Source organism: Mytilus galloprovincialis, chromosome 10, assembly GCF_965363235.1.
Source record: "Mytilus galloprovincialis chromosome 10, xbMytGall1.hap1.1, whole genome shotgun sequence".
NCBI lineage: Eukaryota > Metazoa > Mollusca > Bivalvia > Mytilida > Mytilidae > Mytilus > Mytilus galloprovincialis.
Window position 1 is genome coordinate 32,616,567 of NC_134847.1, and position 26,896 is coordinate 32,643,462.

At 33.0% G+C, this 26,896-nt stretch overlaps 1 protein-coding gene across 2 annotated transcripts; it reads right to left on the reverse strand.

Annotated features, from left to right (window-relative positions):
• Positions 1–720: 720 nt before the first annotated feature.
• Positions 721–26,508, reverse strand: LOC143047395 (uncharacterized). 2 transcript variants are annotated; one of them, XM_076220421.1, is made up of 3 exons: positions 26,321–26,508; positions 17,413–17,613; positions 721–7,113 (listed from the first exon to the last, which is right to left on the reverse strand). In XM_076220421.1, the coding sequence occupies exon 3, from the start codon at positions 6,536–6,538 to the stop codon at positions 1,829–1,831; it is 4,710 nt and encodes a 1,569-aa protein (XP_076076536.1). In that variant the 5' UTR covers positions 6,539–7,113; positions 17,413–17,613; positions 26,321–26,508; the 3' UTR covers positions 721–1,828. The 2 variants fall into 2 exon arrangements, with proteins under 2 accessions (XP_076076536.1, XP_076076537.1); XM_076220422.1 differs by lacking the exons at positions 17,413–17,613; positions 26,321–26,508 and adding an exon at positions 15,417–15,556.
• Positions 26,509–26,896: the final 388 nt, after the last annotated feature.

A 26,896-nucleotide genomic window follows, 5' to 3' on the forward strand; every position in this document is an offset into this window, starting at 1 on the left:
ACCCAACATATTCTTTCTTTTATGCGCATGTTTTAAATATCACTGCTGAGACCAATTTTTACATGTGCTTATACTCCAGTAAACGATTTCAAAACTAAACCTATTGTTAGTTTTGGCTTTGAATGCTTCTAAATTGCAGGAAGTTTCACGCGACGTCGTGCAAAGTATTCTGATCCACAGCTCTTTTTTAGCTATAGAAATTGATGAAAATGCTCATCTTGCATAATTTATATTCACAATTCAGGCGTGCCTGTCCGGCAGACATTTTCTTTTATATAAATAAGGCCGTTAGTTTTCTCGTTTGAATTGTTTTACATTGTCATTTCGGGGCCTTTTATAGCTGACTATGCGGTATGGGCTCTGCTCATTGTTGAAGGCCGTACGGAGACCTGTAGTTGTTAATTTCTGTGCCATGTTGGTCTCTTGTGGACGGTTGTCTCATTGGTAATCATACCACATCTTCTTTTTATATTAATTTCATGTCAAAGACTTATATAGCGTGCTAAGCGGTATGTGTTTTGTTCATTGTTGAAAGGCTTAAGCCATACGACTTCTAGTACCGTTTTTATAACTTCTACGCCATTTGATTTCTGGTAAATAATATGCAGGTTATGAAATTGAAAATTCAAAAGATAGATGTTAACCGTAACATCCATCAAGACATACAGATGATTATAGAGATAATTGTTAATGCAAGACAATAAAGAAACACAATCCGAATTACATACTATCTCTTCGTATTTAATATCTATTTTTATAATTGATTTTTTACTATATGATATGTTTTTATCATGTTTATGTTTATTTATAAAATAGATTGCGTAAATATGAAAAATTAATAACTACCATATAAAAAAAATACAATAAACCTTTCAAAAAAGTGATTTTTGTAGCACTGTAAAAATAGCACGATTTGATGCTAGAAAGATTAGATAACTACTATTTGTTACCCCCATGTGTTTGTCTAGAAGTGTTTTAATAATATTCTACTTGATATTTCGGTTCAATTCCAATCAACAAAAACAATGCTAAACGTAAAGAATGAGTGATAGACATTGACTGACTCACGAATCCCCTGTAAAGAACCCCTGTATAGAACCCGCAAATCCCCTGTATCGAACCCCTGAAGTGCATGTTCATCTACACGAGAATAGAAACAATCCGTTTTTTTATGACACATTATGAATGATATAAGTTTGATGAGTCAATGTTATCACAGTTACTATAAATATGACCTGTTTCAAAGTAGTTTCTTGTTATCACTTAGTTAATCAATTCTCTCTGCTAATTATCAAGTGTGTGCTGTTATGTTTAAGCATGAAGCACCGGTTTTTGTATCCAACAATGTATTTATAAAAGTTGCAATTGAAGCAAAAGCAAGCTAATAAAAAGAAATTACAATGAAACCGATCATTTACAAAATTATGGTAATGTATATAATAATTTATCTACATGTGCTTATATTTGTAAGTTCAGAAACTATTGTTATGTGATCTAAAATATTTTTGGGTATGTCCGATTTGGGAAACTTTCTCACATTTTCATCTTCAATTATTTTTTAACCAACAAATAGCTTGTGCAAATGTTACGACAAAGTGCAAATGGTTTGTGTCCAAGAAATAAATAAATATTCACCGTCGGTTTATATGTGATATTCCGGTAAAACGAAAGAAAATACTGTTCATAACCAAGCAATCAATTCTATTTCATTTGGCTGAATAATTCATTCACGGATGTACATTAAACAAGTCATGACAATGAATGTTTACTGGTATCTTGTTTATGAAAGTATCGAAAACCAGAGTATCAACAGCGGTATTGTTATAAATCATAGGTTGTCGTACGTTGATGGTGGACGATCGTCTATGGTGGCGCTTACTTGTGAAGAGGAGCTATCTGATGAAACAGGTCTCCCATCAGATGGACCCTCTTTTGATCCTCTTCTTGCAGGTTTTTCGTTGTCATGTTCTATTGAGAAAATTCGCTGTCGCATATAAACGAACGCCTTTGATTTTTGTGGTTTGACAGGCTTAACAGGTTCTGGTGGCTGCGGCGGCGGCAGAGTAAACTTTTTATGTTGTCTTTTAGGCGAGGGTGGAGTCTTTTCTTCTTCCTGCTTTTTCTTCTTTGAAAACAGTTTTTGCATAAAGCCAACATTGCTTTGTGCTTTTTTGTCTTCAGATGTTTTGGTTTTTCGCCTTGGAACGGGAGATTTTGAAGATGCTCGATTTGAAACCGTAGGAGGACTAGGAATTCGTAATGAGGACAAGTCAAGTACATCAGAAGACTGATCGGAAACAGCGGAAACATACGAATCGGCATCGGAACTAGCTGATGATGCTCGGGATTCGGTTATTGCTGGCAAAGACGATTTCCCTTTACGTGTCCCAACTGGTGTTTTGGGACGATCCTGGTTATCCTTCACGGGAAGTTTACTACTCGGCGATAAATGTTGTGCGTTTGTATTTTTCTTTGTGGCTTGTTGGTTAGGAACGGTGGCAATTCTCCCAGGTGCTGAATTAAACCTTGGCATAGTTTTACGAGTTGAAGCACTACTTTGACTCCCCATTTTTACTGTTGTTGATGCATGTCGTGGGAGACTTTTTGACTTTAAGTCTTCAGGACTAGTATCCGGTGGAGCTAATTTTCCCTTCAATGATGTAATAGGTTGTGTTTTTCTATTTGATTGCTTTTCCTTTCCTTTTGATTTTGATTTTGTTAAAGTATCCTTAGCAAGGTCCATGACTTGCTTTTTCCGAATATCTTCGTTGTTTTTCGGATCAATTATGTTATCGCTTGAATTTCTCGTCCAAGGAGCATCTGGAGCTGTTTTATTTGTAGGACTTTGTAGACGGTCTGACACATTCTTTAATTTAGATATACATTCCGCCATTTTGCCACCAGTTATAACGTTCTCTGTTGCTGTTGATGCATCTTTCAGAACTTGATACACCGTCATTGTTTCTTTGTTGGTCTTATCCGGCATTGGTCTTTGGTTAAATACGGATTCAGCAATCTGACGTGTACTGCTAAAAGTACTTGTTGATTTATCAGTTTTCGATATGTAAAATGTCATTGTACCTTTCGAAAACAAATGGCGGAGAGGAGTCGACGTTTCCTTTTCAAAGGTAAGTTTTGGTAAGGTGTTAACCCCAACATCGACGAGATTGTCTCCCTTTTCTTCCCTTGTCATTTTAAATTTTTCATCATCCGAAAACAGACTTTGATCTAATGTACCTGAAGATACTAATGTTTGTGTTGATATTTCTTCCTGAACAAGATCTTCCATCGACGTACAATCATCCACCATTTCGACCTCGTTTTCAAATAATGAATCAATCGATGATCTCTTCCCAAATGCCGATTCTGGTATCAAAAATAATTCGTCTCCTTCAAGTTCACTCAAAAGTCCTATATACGGTAAGGATTCAGTAGACGTCGACATTTCACAGCTCTCGATTTTTCTTTCATGGTCCGGTATATATTCCTTGGAAGTAGATACAGATTTATCATAAAGGGCAACTGTAAATGTTTGTGTCATTTCATCCGAAACAGAAGATGACGAATGACCAAATGACAGGGCCATTGTTCCAAAGTCTCGTTTATCAACGTTGATAGGTGTGGTTGAACGTTCAACGCTTTTGACTAATTCGTTTGGACTTATACTTGTCGCGTTTTCCGCCGTTGAAACATTACTTGTATTGGTCCCTGTATTTAGTATGTCAGGTGACGGTGTCGCCGTCCAAACATCGTACGAATCCGGTTTACAAAGCCGAACCCAGTCGTCCACAGTCGAAACAGATGCGTCCATCAATCTTGTGTTTTCCGTGTTCGTTTCATTAGTTTCGAAAACAATGTCAACCGTTGTTTGTGCATCCTGACATCTTATTTTATCGGTCAATGTTTCGTTGTCATGAACAACAACGACAGTGTCAACCCCGACATCTTTATGGTGTACAACTTCTGTATATGTTGCTTGGTCCATAGATGTAATGTGATTTGTTTCGACGCATGAATCTACATATAAAGGCCTTGGCGGAGATATACCCGTATTTATCATTACAGGTTTTGGAGTTTCGGTCCATTGGTCTATTGAAACAGGGACTGGTGTGCCAGTTTCTTTATCACAGAGAACTAGTTCATTAGTCTCTGTAGAAGAGTCGACCATGCTTACTTGTATAGACGAGGTAGACGAAAGACTTGTATTTGATCCCGACCCTTTCCCTTTGAATAATTTTGAAAAGAAACCGCCACCCCCATGCCAACTTTTTCGATTTTCTGATGCATCTTCCATAGCCTCAGTTTGAGATTTCTGGTTTCTTACATCGACTGGTCCTGTATTTATATTTTTATCACATTGATCCGGTACAATCTGTACGCCTTGGTCACAGTTTATTGGATGACTCATGTCAGTTCCAATTTCATTGGTTTCACAGCCTTCAGTACAGACTGCACGTTCTGAAGTCTGCAAAACCTCAGTCCACGTTCCTGTTGTATTCTGGGTAACAACTGGCATGGTGGTCTCGTTATCCATGAGTGTTATTTGTGGTGTCGTTGTCGATTTATCAAATTGTCCTGTAAAGTCGGTTCCTGCACTTTTGCTTGATTTGTGTACTATCGGCGTTTGTGTGAGAATTGACAAAGATTCAATCACAGTTTGAGAAGAAAACGTTCCTACAGATGGCGGATCTGTAAATGTACATTTTTCACTAGTTGGAACAACTGGCTTCATTTCACAAGTAGTCATTGTGGTCTTATGACGCATGCGCTTACGAGGTGACTCTGCGACAGTAGATATTGGCGTTTCAATGATAATCGGGTCAAGGCCAATTGACCTGACTATTTTATCGTCAATTACATCATCACATGACAAGCTTCGTGAAACAGGAGCAACATATGTTGTAAATCCATGACTAATGGCAACATTTTCATTTGACAATGATATGTCAGTTTGAACCCGTCGGCTTCTGATCATACTTCTACGCATTCGCCTCCATTCTTTGCCACTTTTGTCTAAACTGTTCATAAGAATAATTTCTTGAATTTTTGGTGCTTCTCCAAATTCAACGGGAGTTGGTTTGTCTTTTAGTTCTTCACAGCAACTGACACATATTCCAGAACTTGGAGATCCTGCATCGGTTACAACTTGTAAAGCACTATCGACCATTTTAACCTTATTTGTCTTTTGTTCTTGATATCCATTAGAAAGTTGAGGTTTTGTTCTTGTAAGTTTATCACGGAACGAAAGTAGTTCTGTGTTAAATTCTTTCTGTGTATGTTTTTCAAATGTTGTTTGAGTTGAAAAATGTTTAGATTCCTTTCTATTTTGTTTCACAATATTCTCTAATTGGTCCGTTTGCGTTTCTGATGTTTTCTTTTGAGTTTGTTTCACAATATTCTCTAATTGGTCTGTTTGCGTTTCTGATGTGACAAGTTCTGTCGTTCGACAGATAGATTCAGACAAGTTTTCTTCAGAATTATTATTATTGACATTCAGTGTTCCAAATGACACAGAACCTGGAACAAATCTGATCATATGTGGCTGAAAGTCTGGAGGCACGACAGGTAATCCTGGATCCAGCAATGAGGTCAACTTCTCCTCCATTTCTTTCTTAAGCAGAAGCATTTCGACACCTCTGTCAGACATTACAATTTCCGCCAAGTTACATGCACTTTGTAGTCCGTCTGCATTTTCCTGTAGCCATTCCCTATTGTTTACGAAATTAACTGTATCTTCACTGAAGAATGATTCAACTTTTTTCAACAATTCTTTTTCTGTTTGTCTAACTTGCTGTATGTAACTAATTGCTAAGTCTCGTATATTCTCGCGCGTTTCTTTTATTGTCTTTTCACATTTATCTATCATGCCAATTCGTTCTGAAACATCATCCAGACGTTTTTTACATTTGTCTAGCAAAGTTTCCATGGAATTTTTATATCGTGAATATCCATCTGTAAAAGAACAAATTTCGTGGTCTCTGTGCTCTTGAAATGTGCAGACGACACAGATACACGTGTCGCAAGGGTCACAATAAAATCGGACTATTTCCTCTGGATGTTCTTTACATTCAATATCTTTTTGACCTTCAATGTCAATTAAAGTATGATCTTGAGTGACCTTAGTAGTTGAATGAAGTTTTACACAACTTTTACATAACAGTTTTGAACAGTCAAGACATTTTGATGATGCATTATTGCCTCGAACACCAGAAGGACAAATTTCGCATGGTGGAACTGTCGACGGTCGTCGCCGATCTATTATTTCTGTAAGATTTGAAAGAAGGAAGTTATCCGGGAGACGTCGTATACTTCCGGACGGTAGCTCCGTCTTTTTTCTACAAAGAGGGCATGTTATGTTACGATTATAAATAGCAAAACGAGACCGGGAACTTTCTGCATCTAAATGTTGCTGTAGGCAGTCGAAGCAAAATGTATGAAGACATGACAACGTTTTGGGATTTTTAAATGGTTCCAAACAAATTTTGCAGGATAGAAATTGGTCAGATATTTCTTTCATAAGCTTATGATTTTTCGCCATAGTTAGATCAATTGTAAGCTGTGCGATATGAAAATGTATGTTTTAACACACTTTTTTATAATCAAAACTGTTATATGATAATAGCAGCGTATGTTGCCAATACTGCAATACAAATTTACGGATTGAAAACGTATGTTTTAAAACAAGTCTGTATATAATCTGTAACAACGAATTGCTGCTGATATTGAATTCTGGGACTATCACTTTGATTATCCAAAATCCCCAATATAATTCAAGTGGTGCATGATTATTTATTTTGACGTCATAGTGACAGCAGGTATTCTTGTTCTTTATTTTGATTCCTGATTATACAAAGAATTTTTTATCATTACAAATATCTTTAGAATAAACGTAGAGATCTACATGACTTATGACTTTTCATTTGCACTGATTGAAGTTCGCTGTTTGATAAGTCGCCTCCCTTATGTTTTTCGTGATTTCTATCGCCCGTATGTTCAATGTTCTGAAGAAATCTTATCTCTTCAATTTATTTTGAAATGATCCTTGTTATGTAAATTTGGCGTGCGATGAGCGAAAATCTGTATGAATCTATAACTTCTTCCAAGATAATAAATCTGAAATCAGACAAAATAAAAAATTGATAACATATTTATAGAAATAAGAGGATACTAGTCTGAGAATAAGATAGATATTTTTTTATTTTTTTTTTTTTATCTCCAGTATCACCTGCTATCTAGGAGTTACACGGTCATTGTTCGCATCTTATGTTTCTAGTACAATATTGAAACGAAGAAATTGTTAGTATAATTATTTATTGTGAATCTGGTTTGCAATTATTATGATCTATAAAAACCGGTATCAAAATGGGGGAGATTTTTTTACTTTCAATCCAACGAATATTCACATGCCTGTCCAAAATCATATGTTTTGCCATTTGAAGAATTGTTGAATGCAGATCATTAATAAGTATTTTTTTTTATATGTCTTTTAATAATTTTACAATATGCGTATACCAACCTCTTAATCGGTCAAAGTCTAGAAATTGAAAAAGAGGGGCGAAGGATACTAAAGGGGCATTGAAATTCATGAAACGAAATTTAACTGATAGCGCCATGGCTTAATAAGAAAAAGAAAAACAAACAAAAGACGGAGCAACACGAATTAATTTTACAACTTTATCGACATAGAGCTTAGTATTTTGTATATACACCTGTTTATCGTTGGAAAACCGTATACTGCCTTACAGATATATTTTAATAGCATTTAATGTTGGGCTGCTGTCTTCTTAACGAATATCCACATATCTTTTTACTCATTATTACAATGGGAAAATCATAACGATAACTATATTTAAGAATTTGCAATGTGCGAAAAACTGGAAAAAGTTCATGCAATTTATTTGAACTTGTTCAATTAAAGACATTAAATCGGTTAAAATGCCGAAAGTATCACAACAATAAATCTTATGACGATTTGTTAATATTCAACTTGAAAAAATATCAGGAAGTGTCCCAATTATGCATATAGGCACAAATTAAGACAAAAAGCAACGAACAACAAATGGCATAAAATAGACACAGGTTGATAATTTAAAAATCAGGATAAACTAATAAAAAAATCAATACCAAATAGAGAGAAAAATATGAAGGCAAGACAGAGATTACAAAAAAAAAAACACGCAGAATATTTTTTTCATCCTAGTCCCCGGGACCCTTTTTTTCTCCTTTTATAAAAATCAAAAAATGTTGAATTCATTTTACTTAGAACTAACATTATAAAGATATTTGCACCAAGATGTTGTTTATTGAAATGGAATACCCTGTAAGTATTATGCTTTTCAATAACATATGGTAAAATCGATGAAAGATCCCCCTCTTAAATTGTAATTACGGTGGTACCTATCACTAAAGGGAGATAACTCTGTAAAATCAGCTGAACGTTTTAGTTACGTTGCATTGTTAGAGAATATTAAGCTTCTCAATAATCTTTTTTTTTTTCTTTTCCTATCATAATTTTCTGTCTATGCTTTAAATTATTACTAAAAAAATAAATAACATACGACTATGCTGGGTTTTTGCTAGGGTGAATATTTTAATCAGCTATTATACTTTGATGTCAAGTAATGTAATCTGATGTTAAACCAGATGCTCCGCAGGGCGCAGCTTTATACGACCGCAGAGGTTGAACCCTGAACGGTTGGGACAAGTATGGACACAACATTCAAGCTGGATTCAGCTCTAAATTTGGATTGTGATTAAATAGTTGAAACAGCATAGGTTTCTTACACAGAATGAATGTGGTCTAATGAACTTAAAATATTTTTTTTGCCTTTGAGCAATTCACTATGCTGCTGAATATTAATCCTCTCAAAAAAATGTTTGAAGAAATTTTCTTTTTATTTATGAAATCTGAAATGAGAAAAATTTAACCCCCCCTTTTTTTCACATCCCCCTTTCCCTTTTTCCAAAACTGATCTCAATTCAAATTTCTAATGGAGTTTGCAACAATAACTACTCATTTAAATACATCATAAAATATTAAAATGTAAAATAAAATGCTTGTTATCACTGAATGGTAAAGATTGTTTTAATTTATCAGTTGGTAGTAAGAGTGAATATACATTGTATATTGTATAAAACAATGATTTAAGTTGATTCAACTACTATTCTGGACAAAGAAAGATAACTCCAATTGAAAATTTCTTGCTATTGCACAATATTGTGCAAGAAGATATTTCTTGCTATTGCGCAATACTGTTCAATTGAAAATATTTGCTATTGCACAATACTGTGCAATTGAAGATTTCTTGCTATTGCGCAATACTGTGCAATTGAAAATTTCTTGCTATTGCACAATACTGTGCAATTGAAGATTTCTTGCTATTGCTGAATACTGTGCAATTGAAAATTTCTTGCGATTGCACAATACTTAATATAATAATTTTGGATCCTGATTTGAACCAACTTGAAAACTGGGCCCATAATCAAAAATCTAAGTACATGTTTAGATTAAGCATATCAAAAAAGCCCATGAATTCAATTTTTGTTAAAATCAAACTTAGTTTAATTTTGGACCCTTTGGACTTTAATGTAGACCAACTTGAAAACTGGGCCAATAATCAAAAATCTAAGTACATTTTTAGATTCAGCATATCAAAGAACCCCAAGGATTCATTTTTGTTAAAATCAAACTTAGTTTAATTTTGGACCCTTTGGACCTTAATGTAGACCAATTTGAAAACGGGACCAAAAATTAAGAATCTACATACACATTTAGATTCGGCATATCAAAGAACCCCATTTATTCAATTTTTGATGAAATCAAACAAAGTTCAATTTTGGACCCTTTGGGCCCTTATTCCTAAACTGTTGGGACCAAAACTCCCAAAATCAAACCCAACCTTCCTTTTATGGTCATAAACCTTGTGTTTAAATTTCATAGATTTCTATTGACTTATACTAAAGTTATGGTGCGAAAACCAAGAATAATGCTTATTTGGGCCCCTTTTTGGCCCCTAATTCCTAAACTGTTGGAACCAAAACTCCCAGAATCAACCCCAACCTTCCTTTTGTGGTCACACACCTTGTGTCAAAATTTCATAGATTTCTATTTACTTAAACTAAAGTCTATATAGTGCGAAAACCAAGAAAATGCTTATTTGGGCCCTTTTTGGCCCCTAATTCCTAAAATGATGGGACCAAAACTCCCAAAATCAATCCCAACCTTCGTTTTGTGGTCATAAACCTTGTTTTAAAATTTCATAGATTTCTATTCACTTTTACTAAAGTTAGAGTACGAAAACTTAAAGTATTCGGACGACGACGACGCAGACGACGACGCCAACGTGATACCAATATACGACCAAAAAATTTCAAATTTTGCGGTCGTATAAAAATTTGAGTAGACTGCTGATAAAAGTAAGTATTTCAAACAATCAGTTGATGAAATCACACCAGATATATCTGCCTTTATGTGTCTTTTATCTTTGCTTAGTTTTTTCAGATATTAATTTAGTTGTTTCAAAACGACAGTGAAACAGATGTAAAACAACGGGTGCAACATCTTTGAAAGAGAAATACTAAGCGAAAGAACTTCGTCAATGTTCAATTTTAAGTATATATTTGTATCTAAAACTGGAGCATTACATGTATGTTACTAAATCCGTAATTATACCAATTCAACGGATTTCAAATACTTTATAAATGGTTGGACTATGAAGTTACATGTAACAAAATTGTACACAGTGCTAAATGCTACTACAAGCAATACTTTAATACATAAACGAATAATTAGATAAACCAAAATCAACAGGTGACAGGTAATTTTGAAAGCATCATTGGGCGTAAAGAGCACAAACAGCATATCATTTGCTCGGACGAAAAAAGAATTAAAATTATGTTTTGCATTACAGCATCATGTTCTTAGCGGAAGTACCGTCATCTGACATTTCGCAAACACTGCTTCTTGTCGATGTTTTTGTTGATAAAAGCTAACATGTATGACTATTCAGATAAATTTTATTATTCAAGCGTGGGAGTGAACAAGATAATTTGTAACATCTCTCTCCGCGTGAGAGCTTCATTACACTGGAATTTACAAGATTAGGGCGAGTTAACTTATCCCAAACTTGACATGACTTCGGCTTATATTTTTGAAATCCCCATCAATGAAAAAAATACTGCTTCATCGACAAATTCTTGATGTAGAGTGGATAGCACGAAAAGCTTAATTTAACACAAAAGACAACAATCGATAGGGTTCAGTTCTACAAATTGCAGGTTGTTGTTGCTATGGCAATAAGCACAACATAATCAGCTGATCATTATTTTCTCGTTTAACTGTCATTGTTTTATTGCATTAAACATCGTAATTACAGATAGGGAAACACTTTCAAATTGATTAGCATGTTCTTAAAGTAATTGATTTGCCAGATATAATTGTATAGTACATAATAATGATAGACAACTAATATTACAGATTTTATATGTTTTGCTGTTCAAATCATAATAACAGGGATAGTAAAGTGGTGATGATGGAAGTTTTAAACGACCTTGACTGGCTCTCTTGAGGACTGGATATACAGCCCTCGCATGGTCGGTGGATAAATTTAAAGCTTTATATCACTAGTGGTGGTGTAACTTGAGCAAGGAGGGAAAACAACATATTGCTTCAAAGTTTATCAATAGTTCAGCAAAGTGGGACAGTTGAAACGAAGGGGCATACAACCTATGAATATGAGGCACAAACAAAACCCAATACCAGGAGTTATATTTCATTTATAACATCAGCAGCAACCTAAAACAACCACCTGTATAAAAAAAATAAAAAAATACCAATTAGACAACTCTCCACCAGAGACCAAACGACATAAAAGTTAGCTACTATAGTTCACTGTACGGCCTTCAATCGTGAGCAAAATGCATACTGTATAAAAAGCAATAAAAGCCCCTAAATAACAACTGTAAATCAATGCAATAGAAATTTTACGGCCTGTCATATGTGCAAAACCGTGAAATGTGAAACTCTTTATCCTTCTCTATGTGTTATTTATTTTCATTTAAGTGTTAAAACACAGACTGCTACATGAAGATGACCCTTGCTATGTATACGAAGTAACTTCTAATGAACATTTTTGAACTAATGTATTTGGCTGTGGTTCTCAAACCATGAATGCAATGCCAACAATTATCTAGGATCATAGAGAGTGTGCGCCAAATGGGTGGACGCTTCAGAACTTATTTAATATAAATGTTGCCAAATTTACATAACATTGTTATAATGATAAAAAGAGCTGAGAAATAAACATCAATGAGATAGAAGCCAAACATACATACATGTAAGCTAATTGAAAGTAGACGTTCAGCTGTCTATGGCTTATTATTTTATCATTTATAGAAGCCGCTGGTCCATGACTTTTTAATGGAATAGGGTGGATACAATCCCTTTTTTTAAATTTGTATGTGGTATTTCCAACTGAAACAGTTTAAATCACGAAATCCAAATTAGGGATCTCTGACGTAGGCATTCGATTATACCATGTAACATGTGCTAAGTCAAACCGATACCTAGAACATTGTGAATGAATTTAAAATACCCATAAAATGTTCCTTAAAGTTTCCTTTTAAAAATTTCAAATTATAAGTAAAAATTTAGCCTTTTTGGTTAAAAAGAAGTATCTAAAATGTAACTTAAATTAGATTGTTTACCCTTGAATCAGATGCACTTTTCTAGGGAGAAATGGTATGATTGCCAATGAGACAACTACATTTGTACCCACCTGAAACGTATGTTTTAATTATGGAACAAAACAGGTAATATGAAATCGATTAACTTCAATTCAACAATAATTAATTTATTGTCATAGTTACTTATCGTTTGTTTCTAAAAATAATTCTAAAATGCTAAATTTAAAAGAAAATTATTTTCATGCCAGGGCGCAATATTTTAGAATTGTAAACCGCCTACAATAATTAAAACTTCGTCATGAAACAAACAAGTTCATTTCATCGTAAAACCACACATCATGCATGTAGAGTATTCCATTCTGATTTTATTTTGATGGTTCTTTACTCATTATAAAGAAAGTATATAATAAGCAAAGAAACACCTGTTTACACGTCGAACACTCACCGAATGACGTAACGTCACTTTGAGCTTGTAACCGCATCATTTATGAAATATGAATACAACTGCTGCATTATCATATCTTTTGTGAAAATATTCGTACCTGAGAATTTATAATATAGGGTTATTGCATGCATATTGGGGAATATTGTTCCGAGTAGAATTTTATATTGCACGAGCTTGCGAGTGCAATATATGTTCTACGAGGGACAATATTCCCCAATATTCATGCAATAACCCTTTTATTGTATAGCAATTAATATTTGAAAGTAAAAATTGGTTTAAACTAAGATTTTGTCGTTAATGACGTCATGAATTTTGAAGATTTATTGCACTAGTGCAATGTTAGAATTTATTGCACGCTAACTTTTGGTTACGTTCTGTGGAAAATATTATATTGCTATACAATAATAATTGTTTGCATTCGATTTGAGACAATTATTTTAATATTGCTTAACCATTGATACGAACCGCGATGTGCATTTGGTATATTGTCTTTCTCATGCATAGCTCTGGTTTGATAATACTTTTAGTCCTTTATAATTTCACAATTCTCTTCAACGATTTGCATTAGTTTTTGATTTTTCGAATACTCGCATTGAATTGAACAACATTTGATCTAAAATATGAGCTGCGTCGGATAGAAATTAGGTGTACGTAAATATGTACATGTTACTATGCGGTATGGGCTTTGTTCATTGTTGAAGGCCGTACGGTGGCCTATAGTTGTTAATTTCTGTGTCATTTTGGTATCTTGTGGAGAGTTATCTCATTGGCAATCATACCACATCTTCTTTTTATATGTATTAGACTCTGGTTGATTTTGGAACATTTATATACGAAAAACAATAAAATAAAAGATGACGTTTGGTACGTTTTGTATCATTCGATTAACAATTTAACTTGCAAACAGTCCATGAGTTTCCGCTGATTTCTTTTCCTTTAAACCGAAATAGGTAATAACAGATGTATTGGCGTTGATTTGCATTAGGTCCATTTCTATCCGATGCAGCTCATATTAAAAACCATAACAACATCTCTTTGATAAGTACAAAGGGAAAAATGGAGATTATAAAACAGCCACCATACAAACCCATGAAACAGAAAAAGTGTAACAATCTATCTGTCTAACAAGTGTCTAAACCAAATGTCAAATCATAATCCTCTAGGAGTCTAGGGAAGTGTCTAAACTAAATGCCAAATCTGAGTTTAAACAACAGTGCAACAGGGACTAACACCAAATCCTCTATGGACCGAAGATTTCAACCACTGATTAGACTCCCACTTTTAGACATGCATATAAACATATGGCGAAGTCTCCTATCCGCCATAACTGAATAGCTGATGCTACTTAAATGTAATTAACAGGTGCTTAAAATGATTGATATTACAGAAATGAGAGTAAATTATCGAAAGATTCAATAACACAAAATTACTCTGTAGTACAGCAAATTAATGCTTTGGCTTATACTATGACGTGTTGATTGACAAAGCTTGATTTGTTTTAATTTTTTCCACATGGAGAGAATTAGTATAGATATGATTAAAGGTTGCTTCAGTTTGTAATTAAATTATAACCATGCAAACGCGCGGACTTTCTATATTTAAAGAGTTTACAGGCTTTGCTACAGAAATTTTTGCGAGTGTCTATCAGAGATCTCATGAAACCTGAGTATGATTTATATATAAAGGGTTAAATCGAAAGATTTATTAAAACAATTATATACGATAAAACAAATATTAACAAATAGTTAAACATCCCTAAACTTTGCAGTGAAAAAATTATCTTGTAAACTAAAGTTGTTGGTGACATTATTTATTCCAAAAAGGGAATTTTAAGACGTGAACAGATGTGTAATCAAAATGTTTAGACAAAAATGACAACTTTACATTTCCCCAGTTGATAGGAATTTTATTTTTTACAAATAGATGCTGATTGATACTGTAACAGGAACGTTTTAACTGATATAATACTTATAACACCCCCTCCCTCCCCCAAAGAAAGAAATACAGCGAGAAAATGGGCAAAATCAAGCATCAAAGCATCAACATAGACATCATCCCAAAAACGTACTAAATAACTACAACATGCAAAATCTTAAAATATTTATTAAATTGGTGTCATAGGAATTCATTTAGTATCTGAAGCAATATTGCAATGAATGTTGTATTAAAAAAAAATCAAGTTTACAAACTTGTAAAAGTCTAAGCAATCATTTGACAAATATGAACACAAATTTCTTTTAATAGCTGAAGAAAAAAAATAAACCTTAAACTAAATAACAATACTCACAATTAATGAAATGATATAATCCAAAAAATTGATTTGTATGGTTTTTTTTTTTTTTTGGTTGTTAATCTAATATGATAAATTCATCAAATAACTAAATCTAAAGCATCCTATTGCCAAAGCATCATCTGATTATATACAAATGGTTGTAGTGGAAGGTTGTCGATAAATGATTAACTTCACAGTCAATTCTATATTAAACGTGGGTGCACATGCTGAAAGTATTAAAACTGGCATTTTGTCACAAATAATATGTGCTCTTCCGTGTTTGTTTCTGATAGTGTTATCTTGGATGGCTAGGGCGGTAATGACCTAAGTATATATGATGGTAACATAGACGAAATGACCCAACTTCTACAGAATGAATTTATAAAGCATTTTTCTTTCTTTTAATTTGAAATTGATTTTCTTTAGACTTTAGGAAATGTTTTTATGTTTATGTTTTGATGGTTAATTTTATAGCCTCATGTATATAATCATATATAAATGTTTTCCGTATTTTTATTGTATATGGAAGGAATAACTAACAGCTCTGTAAAAACCCTCTTTGGTCTATTGTTGATCCTACTTTTGTCGTTAGGTTCAGGTCTCCAACCAAAATTTTATTTACATGTTGTAAAAAACAAACCGTAGATGTGGCATAGAAACAAAGAGTGCAAATTCATTTCAAATGTTTTTCATGAAAATACTGTGACATAATGTTTCTTATTCTTACAACATACGGGTATTCCTTTATTAGTTTTTTTTTAAACACAAAAATGGTTTCCCCCGTGACTTTATATATATATATAGAAGCTGAATAACAAACAAAAATTTGTAACGCTCTATTTCTGCCGATTAGCCTATAGTTACTCAATTAACTGACCAATGGAGTGTGGTTAACTATCAAATAAAAAAAAGCTGCTGCCAGATACGCATTTATGCTCTTTCTTGCGTTCACCAGAGTAAATATCCTTACTTTGCACTCTAAATACTTGTCCCATTGGGTATTAACTACTGTCTATTAGTTTCGAAACATTACCAGGATCTGCGGGTTATATTAAACAGATTGTGTATTTGTTGCAATGAACCATTGTAAGTTGTCAGAACAAATTGCTATTTATAAATAAGTGGTAGTTAATTAGTAGTTTTAAACTGGTTTGGCACCCTTCAGCGTTGCTTTTATTGCGACATAAAAAGCATTGGTAACGGAATGCTCCTGTCAGCCTGCATAACAGATTTTGACACAATTATGTAGAAAAATAACAGAAATATTGTTGAAAATGCATGACTTTATCTTTTTCTATAATAATTGTTGAGCGTAAGTGTCATCAGTTCTAACATGAAAGTTATAAACAATCTTTGCTTTTGATGAAAAATAAAGCCAATTTAGGAATTTTTACCCTTGTCGTGAAGACAATTCAACTATCTTATTTTTTAATGAGAACGCATTTGCGTTTTACCGTTAATTATATCGTTTTAATCTGTACATACATTGCTCGTTTTAAACTTGAAGTTCTTTTTAAAATCGAGTATTTATAAAAAGAAAGAATTACAATGAAACTTCCCATTATGTTTTGCTTAACTAAGACAAAACTACGTATCGCAGCTACCAACAGTGTGAACACTAATTCGAACAAGGGAAAAAGAAAACAAAGATTGTATATATCGTCTTTTTTTTTTAAACGTTACATGTCTTAGTTCTTACGATCTTCTTTGTATTGTCTTATGAATTGTACATTTTTCATACTAGATACAAATCGCAGACTCCAATTTCTTTTATAGTAATTGTGTAAACTTGAAAAATTTACACCAAAATTGAAACGGCTGTTTGATCTAAAATTTCAATAGTTTTCTTTCCGGGTACAGTCAAAATTTTATAGTTATATGTGATCCATAGGTCTATGGCAGATCAACGGTAGAAGTATTTTATTTGTTATTGAATTTTCCATGTATAAGCAAAATGCAGCGAGGCTGCAATGAACATGCATAGGGTTTAAATAAAACGAAATATACACACCTTCCGTTTCCCCTGGTAGGTTATCCTTTACAATCTAATCCTGAAAGCGTGATAGCTTCTATGACTTCTATGTATCCCTGAGTTTGGTAATACTAATGTATATATATAAGCTTGGTTCCTGTAAGCGATGATCAAGTCTGTATGATCAACAAAGGTAATCAGTTTAACAACACTATGCCTCGAACACGGTAGTTTATTCACCTGAAATATTATATAAGTTGAAAGAGATATAAAAAGATTTGAAACATTTATCTTTAGCTCATGAAACCTATTTCACACTGTGTTATCATCAATTTCACTGACCGTAAAGCAGTTAAAGTTTAAGATTTTCTGTGTTAAATGTTCAAGCCACTGCAAAAAAGCCTGTGGAATTCTGTTAGAAGAACAATATAAAACAACAAGTCTTATTTATTTAGAAGCCTGCGAAAGAATGCTTTTCTCGTGGTATACATGTATGTTTCATAAGAATACGTACTTTTGATTATGATATTTCGATATGTTTTCAAAAATAAAGATTTTATTTTCCAATAATCACATTACATGTATGTTTCAGAAGAAACAGTTATTTTGATTGGATAACAACGCTTATGCGTCATACTACAATTCACCAAGTTTAATTGAATTGAATGGTTCTTTTAGTAATTTCATAGGGTTGTATAAGAGTTGACCGTGCGCACATTTTTAGAATAAAGCGTTTCCGCGCTTCATACAAAATATACTTCGGTCAACGCTTTTACACCCAAATGAATTTACAAAAAGAAGCATTCAATGAATTCTTAACATTCCGGACAGCACTTGCCTCCTCGACAATGTAAGTTGTAAAAGCGTTGATCCTGTGAATATTTGTAGTATGGCTTCAAACAAAATGCGCTCCGTTCAACAACAATACACCTCAATAAAACTACAAAAATGAGCATTCATTGCTTGAGTAAATATGATTCGTGGTCTTAAATATTTTTTCAGGTGACTTGATTTACCATATTAGAAAAAAATACTAATATATAAACTTTAATAGCTTTCTGTTCGGTTCGAGCCAAAGCTCCGTGTCGAAGACCGTACTTCGACTTATAATGGTTTACTTTTACAAACTGTGACTTGGTTGGATAATTGTCTCATTGGCACTCATACCACATCTTCTTATATCCATGTATGCTTGATCAAGAATCAGTTACACGTGCGTTCATAAGTTTATTTCAGTTTATAATTTTAATAACCACCTATTCAAGTATATATATTCAAAGTTGTTATCGCAAATCACAAACATCATTGATTTCATCACCTGTGCATTTTTCAAGGACGAAGATACTAGTGACAGATGTAATGAGTTTTTCAAGTGCGATTTTTTGTTAAAAAAACAAACATCGTTTTTATAAAGTTTATTTGATTATTTACGTTAATTGGTTTCTGTTAACGGGATCATGACATAACAAGTGTAAACCTGCATTCTGGGGGCTTTTATGATATAAAATGATACATCTAACTAATTCTGTGATTAAAATACACTTTGTATGCACCTGTCATAGCAACGTGCACTTATGAAAGCTTTAGATGTTATGGGGGCAACGTATGAATGAATTTAGATGTGGTAAATACAAATGTCTGAAAAGTAAGGTAGATGCTGATTCGCCTAATTTCTTTTTTACCATAGACCAGTTGATTTACATGATAAGGTAGGTTGTAAATGTAGGTTAAATTCATCTATACTATCTTGATTTCTCTCTTTCTTGTTCACTCTTTTCACTCCACTCTACTCTACATGTTGCTCTTTCTCACATGCACACCACTCTCAGTCCCACCCACTGTCTCGCCTCGGTCGACTCAACCTCTCACTCGGCACTAAGCATTGTGTCTACCATTGTCTGAGAAAGAGTAGTACGCATACCTACCTTCAGTTACCTTCATTAAGTACGAATACGAAGTTTGTCAAATATAAATAAATAGACTCTTTATGTCAATGTTAAGTAAATATTTTGAGGTATTTTAACTTTTTATATTTTGCATTTTGATTTGAAATATAAAGTTAATTTATTTTTTACTCCATTGACAATTTGCTTATTGAATATCTCATTGCTTTTCTATTACAATTATCTTAAGACCTTTTCTAATGTTGTCTCCTTAGAAAATATTGATCACCATGAAATCAAGGGGGCTAACTGTGATTCCTTTATTTTTCATTGTATTCAAAAACGTAACAGTTTAGGGTTAAGATTGAGTAAACCAGTTCACGTGTAACCAGTGACGCGTTAGACTATAAACATAACCTTATCATGGAGGCAATATCGAACGGAAACAACTTCTGATACTCCCTCAAAACATGGTAAGTTCATTTTTATCTCATACTTCTTTTTAAAAACTACAAGTATTTAACAACACTACAATATATGAAAAGAACCTGTAACTGACTCGCTCCAAAGAAAACAACGACAAATACTAAAAACAAAACAATAACATCATAAACAGATAAACCAAAACTATATATTTCTTGTTTCCAACACAAAATTAGGATAATATTGATATTCATTTTCTCAGGCACCCATATTCATATTAGAAGCAAGACAACCCTATAATACACAACTTTAAAGTGATCTTGAAGTTAATTTGCTGAGATGCATTTAAAATGAACATTTGTTAAGATGCATTTAAAATGTACATTTGTTAAGATGCATTTAAAATGTACAATTGTTGAGATGTATAAAACTGTACATTTGTTGAAATGCATATAAATGTATATTTGGTTGAGTTGCATATGAACTGTACTTTTGTTGATATGCATAGAAACTAAACATTTGTTTAAATGCACATAATTTGTACATTAGTTGAGATACATATAAACTGTACATTAGTTGATATGCATATAAATGTACATTTGTTGAGGTGCATATAAACTGTACATTTATTTAGTTGAGATGCATATGAATTAATGAACATTTGTTTTTATGCATATAACTTACATATGTAAAGGTGCATATAAACTGTAGTTTTGTTGAGATGCATATAAACTGTATATTTGTTGAGATGCATATCAACTATACATTTGTTGGGATGCATTTGAATAGTACATTTGTTGAGATGCATAAAAACTGTAAATTTTTGGGATGCCTATATTTTTATATATAAATATACATTTTGTGAGATACATATAAATGTGCATATGTTGAGATGCATATACTAGACTTACATTGTTTATATGCATATAAACTGTATATTTGTTGAGATGCATATTAACTGTAACAGTACCATGTACATTGGTGTATATGCATATCAATTGTACATCATGATCACTTGAGATACAAATAAACTGACTATGCACCTGTTTTCAAAGATGTATATGGTATATAAAGATCCATATACACTCTACATTTGGGGGCACTTTCATAGCTTATTATGTGCTATGGGTTTTGCTCATTGTTGCAGGTTGTATGGTGAACTATAATAGTTGTTAACTTTAATGTCATTTGGTCTCAGGTTGTGAGTTGTCCCATTGGCAATTATACCACATCTTCTTATTGTATATCATCATTTTACACTATATATAAACTTTGTAGATTCTGTACATCTTTACATATATACAATTTTTAATTATCTAATGGGGTATAAATGATTTGAAGTTTTGCTAATGTAAAACAAATAAAAAAAAATTAGAATTAAAAAAAATATTAAAAAGGGAAAGAAAAAGGGGAGAGGAAGAATAGTCCAAAAAGAAATGTGTGCATGCAATTATTCCCACAATGTGGTTACAATGTATGACCCCTCATCTGAGACTACTGTTATAGTAGTCTCAGCCCTCATGTATCACGAGAGACAAAAAAGAACCAACTGTAATATATATAAATATGCATATATATATATAGCCATCCGTATCTAAATTACTATCTACTTACATTCACAAGTTTATTTTGATCAAATCTGAAATTACATTCGATAAAAATACTTGTACAACTCATTCACATCGTCAGGTACTGGCAGACAAAACATTGTTAAAATTTGATTACAAATGAATATCACTCTTTAGTAGAAGAAAATCCTTGATGCCTACGCGCTTATGTCGTAAATAATACAGTGTTCATAACTGCAATGTAGATTGCAGTGGATGTTGTGATAATTCATTTAAGTGCACGTACTCATCAGGTTAACGACGGAGCAGCGAATCTTTTTAGGAAACTTGAATATGTTTCGAAAAAAATATATACTGAATCGTCATAAATGAGAAATTCTATTTCAATATTTTAAAACTTAAACTTTCACGCAAGTATTCCTAGAGTAAAATATGGAGTTGACCAATATAGAATAAGCTTTATAAGCTATCACATAGACTTTCAGTGGTAAAACATCATGACAATGATGAATAAGACAAGGCAATAGCTGACTATGCGGTATATGCTTTGCTCATTGTTGAAGGCCGTACGGTGACCTATAGTTGCTAATGTCTGTGTCATTTTGGTCTTTTGTGGATAGTTGTCTCATTGGCAATCATACCACATCTTCTTTTTTAAAAAACCGAGAAAAATCAACTGGTAAATACAACATTCCCTGAAATGTAAAGCTTGAACATGACTGTACTGAACTGGTTAACTCTACCAGACAGAACTATCTTTGATCACAACCCTTCTTGTTACTACATCAACAGCAACTGACATTTTTCGTTAAAACTTTGATTCATTACAATCAAACTATAATTCGTTTCAAATAAAAGTAAATTACCTTGAAAATTAACCAGATATGTTAACCCTATAGAAAGAGTAAGCTTTGATATTTTATTACATAATTTAGTTTAATTATTATTACATGTCTTAATGTCTCGCCCCAATTTTTAAATTAAGAAGCTCTTAACTATTTTCTTTAATCAAGAGCGTGAATTCTGTATACTTGAACATAAACGAAATGACATAGTCACACATATAGAAATGGACTGTGTAAGATAAATTGCAAATTACCGACGGTTCTGTCTGAAACGATTTGAAAATACCTTTCCAGTCACTTTTTTCAGTTCTTAACATATTAGTTTGAAAAATGGACGATTTTTCATAACTAATGTTTACAATATAAAGAATATTTGAACACAAAACAAGAGTCATTACGCTTCCTATAGTACATCTGTTATTTGGAGTCTTCTACCTAAATTTCAAAATGTTGACAAAAGTTGAATGAACCATTATTTTAAGTCGAAATATAAGGATTTAAAATGCGTTCAGGACATACTTTAGGTCAGTTGTCAAAATTATAATATCTCGAAAAATTAGAATTGCTCTTTTGAACATGACAAAAAATAGTAAAACAGATGTGGACGTCAAATTGAGTTTTTAAGGAATCACTTGAACGAATCACGATGAACGCATAAAAAGCAAAAAATAGTTATGATAGTCTGGTGTATGTTTAAATTGCAAACTGAAAGCGATTCTGTAAAAATGCTTTAGCCACTAAATACAATAGCGCGCACAGAAACGGCGTTCATTTTAAAATAGTCGTGCATTTAACTATAGGGTTGTCAGTTTCCATATCGAAGGTCGGTGGTTTTCTCCCGGCATGCACTTCGGCTTCCTTCGGCAATAAAAACTGGCCGCTACAAAATAGCACAGAAGTGGCAATTAAAACATCAACAATCAATCAACCTTAAAATAGTCGGTTATTATGCTTTCACACAACTATATATATACAATGTATATATCTAGTATCGTGTTTAATCATGATCTAAGGTATTTTTCACATAACTTTCTAGTTAAATTTAGAAATTTTCGATAGCTGCATTGTTAAGTCACAGTTATAAAACAGTTCAATATGTATTGTTTTCCCTGCATCTGTTCATTAAAAGCTACTAAATTATATGAAAATAAACGGAACAGGTTTTAATTAACCAGAACACTATGCTGATACAAAATTTAAAAAAAAAAAGTGCTTGCGGATTTGAAAACTGACCGAAAGACTGAACAGGAATAATTATATATTTATATTATATTTTTTCGGGCAAGAATTTCTTTTTTCAAAAGTCACTAGTAACAATCAAATGACCATTAACTATTTGATTCAGTACAAATGTATTATGATTTAAAATAATATATTTAATTTGATTGTCACAAGTATCCATCCAGAGAACAACTGACGTAGGAGTTGGCAATTTTAGGTCACCTTACGTACGGCCTTTAACAATGAGTATAATCCATGACCACATAGCAATATAACTAAAGGCTCTGAAAGGACAAATGTAAAACAACTAAAAAATAAACTAACGTCCCTTTATGAACAAAACAATAAATAACACCCAAAATAAATATGATATAAAGCAACAAACAACATCTGCTGAATTGCAGGCTCGTATATTAGTTTGGGACATGCACATACATGATGTTGTGAGGTTAAAGATTATAGCTGGCACCCAACCCTTCTTCGAATCTGGATAGTGGAACAGAACAGCACAAGACCAAACTGAACAAAATAACCGAATTACAAATTTGATATAAAGAAACAAAAGAAACCCACTCAATTGCAAGCTCCTTGCTAGGGACAGGCAGATGTAGAATACGGCGTGGTTAAACATGTAAGTAACACTGAGCAAAATGTAAGAACAAACTATATCAAAAGATCAAAGGACTGAACTCATCAAATAGATACGAAGCACAAAGGTATGGTATGGCACATTTTTTAAAATCTCACAATTTTTCAACTCTTTTGGATTTCTTGACACTAGTCTTCCAATTTATTTGTCAACAGATTTTTTTTCTCATTTTAATACATTTATGAATGAGTAAAATATTTACTGTTTGAATCATTCTATGCATGTCTCTTTATATTAATAGTACATGTATTAATCATCCTTGTTCTAGTTTACTCTAGATAATTATACCTACACTATTTACCAATATAACTTAGTTATGATATACTTCTTACCTACAATGATATATCAATGACACTCAGACTGCATGATGATCATTTAATAGTAATATAGATATACATCTTAAGGGTTTCTTGATACGTTTATAGAACAACTATAATCATCAATTTTGAGGATGGGCTATCTTCATTTCATGACCACAAGTAGGCGGGATGCATGCAGTGATCAGAATGTCCGTGCGTCGGTACCTTCGGTCGACCGCCTCACAAATCGTGTCTTTTCTATAAAGTATCGCCGCAAGGATGACTGGAAAAAGAAATATGGTCGCTCTTGGGCTTGTTTCGACCAACAGTAAAATCCATGCCAAAGTAAAGCGTCCGTTTGGTTGTATGGGATGCACAAATACGCAGCCACGTCCGGTTAAAATTGGGACGTTAAATCCGATGCCTCGTGAAGAGAGCGTATAATAATCTCTGCACCCTGAAAACCCTTGCAACACCCCTTTGGTCGATCTGTGAGTGTCCTGTTGTTAGACTAGATTTCTTCCCTATTAAAATACCCTCATGTTCTAGTTAATTTGGCCTTTTGAATTTCATAAAATTTTATCAAATTATTTACTTTGACCCTTTAACAAAAATATAAAAAATTCAAAATTACAACACAACGTTATCAAAACGTTTAGCTGACTTTACAGAGTTATCTCCTTGTAGTGTTAGGTACCACCTTAAGTAGCAGTCTATTACAAGACCTACATGTACCTATTGTATTTATTGTTTATTTGTTCTCTTCTTGAATATCCAAGAAATATTTGTCACTGGACGACAAGCACCACACAGTCAGTCAATCAATCGGTCTAAACTATATCACACCGTTTTCAACGATATTACTTTTTTAATGATATTGTAAGTTGTGTCTCGAAAAAAGGTTGGAAACAAGGTCGATAAATTATTTTTCAAATCGGTTTGCTACTAAATTTTTATAATCGCTTTGCGTTTCATATAACACGCTTTATTAAAAAAAATTACCGAACAATACTCGTAATAGTGTATCTTTACAAAATTATGGTAAAACAAAAAATTATAACCTTCAATAATTTAGGGGGGTCTTTAAAAAAAATAGCCTTAGTTCCTGAAGATTTATTAAGTATGATAAATGCAGGATGTCGAATTACATTTAATGACACCGTGACGTAAAATATGGGAAACAAAAACCATCTTGATGTTAATATGGGAAACAAAAACCATCTTGATGTAAATATGGTAAACAAAAACCATCTTGATGTAAATATGGTAAACAAAAACCAACGGACACGTTAAAAATATGTCCGTGACTGTGTGATCATGCAAGTATGGAAATGAATTAACCACTAGTATACGTTTACATTTTAAAGAATATATAAGGTACTGGAATTAAAACTTTTACAGAACATTCTTGAAAAAACAAAACCATCAACGAACAAGTCAAATCAGAAGATCTTGCAACTATGTCATTGTGAGGTCAACAAAGGTCATATCGCTGTCTTTGGCACTATTTGGCTAACTTCGCTTACAAATGTTAAACTTATGAGTAGGGTATTTTTTATGATTTTACAAAACAACAGATGTAATCAAGTGGTCACGAGAAGTGCAAGAAAACACGTTATTTCGTCACACTGTCAAGGTAAAGTGTTAATTGTGTGATGTTTCCGGTTTCTTACAGGAAAACGATATCCAAGTTTATGCCGTCGGATTATTTTAATTTACGACAGTAAAGAAAATTTAACAGAATATTAGTAATGATAATAAGCAATGCACAATAAATGCACACGAAGTTAATCGAAAGTAAATTGGCGCAATGATGTTCGTAATTTATAATAACAATAAAACAGCGAATTTTCGATTAATTCCTGATTATTGTGGTATGATTGTATAATAAACACGAAAATAGCTGCAATATAAAACTATATTCATCCTCAATGTCATGTATCTTAGTAATAAAATTGTTCATCGATGATCTCAGCTTCATTTTCTAAAACTGTTATCAGTAAAAATGCAAATACTATGCAATGACCTTAAAGAAACTGTCCGTAGAAATTCAACTTACCCTGAAACTAACAGGACACTATTCCACAGTCTTACTTCAGCATGGTCTAACTCCAAAACAAACGAATTCAAGACTCAAATTGTTTCTCATAGATCTTATCTCCCACACACAGCAGCAGATGCCGTAACTCAATCTCTGACGAACAAGTCGCAGTCTTGGTGTGACCTCGGGATCAGAGAGAATTGTCTTATCTTATCCTCACCGCAACTTCCTGTCAATGATCTGAAAATATTTCTTAAAAACCAGATACTTCATTAAATCTCGTCTGTTACTTCAGGTCGTTCTTATCAAGATTAAGAATCAGCTCTTGTACGTCATCGATACTTTGGAAATTTTATTGTCAGAATATCTTGAATTATGCTTCAATCCTTTGATATACTAGTAAGATTTATATATTTCATATAATGTAGAATTGTTTGATTGACGCGAAAATTGCTGATCTGAGGTTTTCAGTTTATTTTTTGATGTTTTCTTTTTGACTTATTTTTAGGGGGAAGGGGTTTGGATTGCCTTTTAGTGATTTTGGGGTTTACAGTGTAGTACTGGAAATTTTTCTGGGCAAACTCAATTCACCAG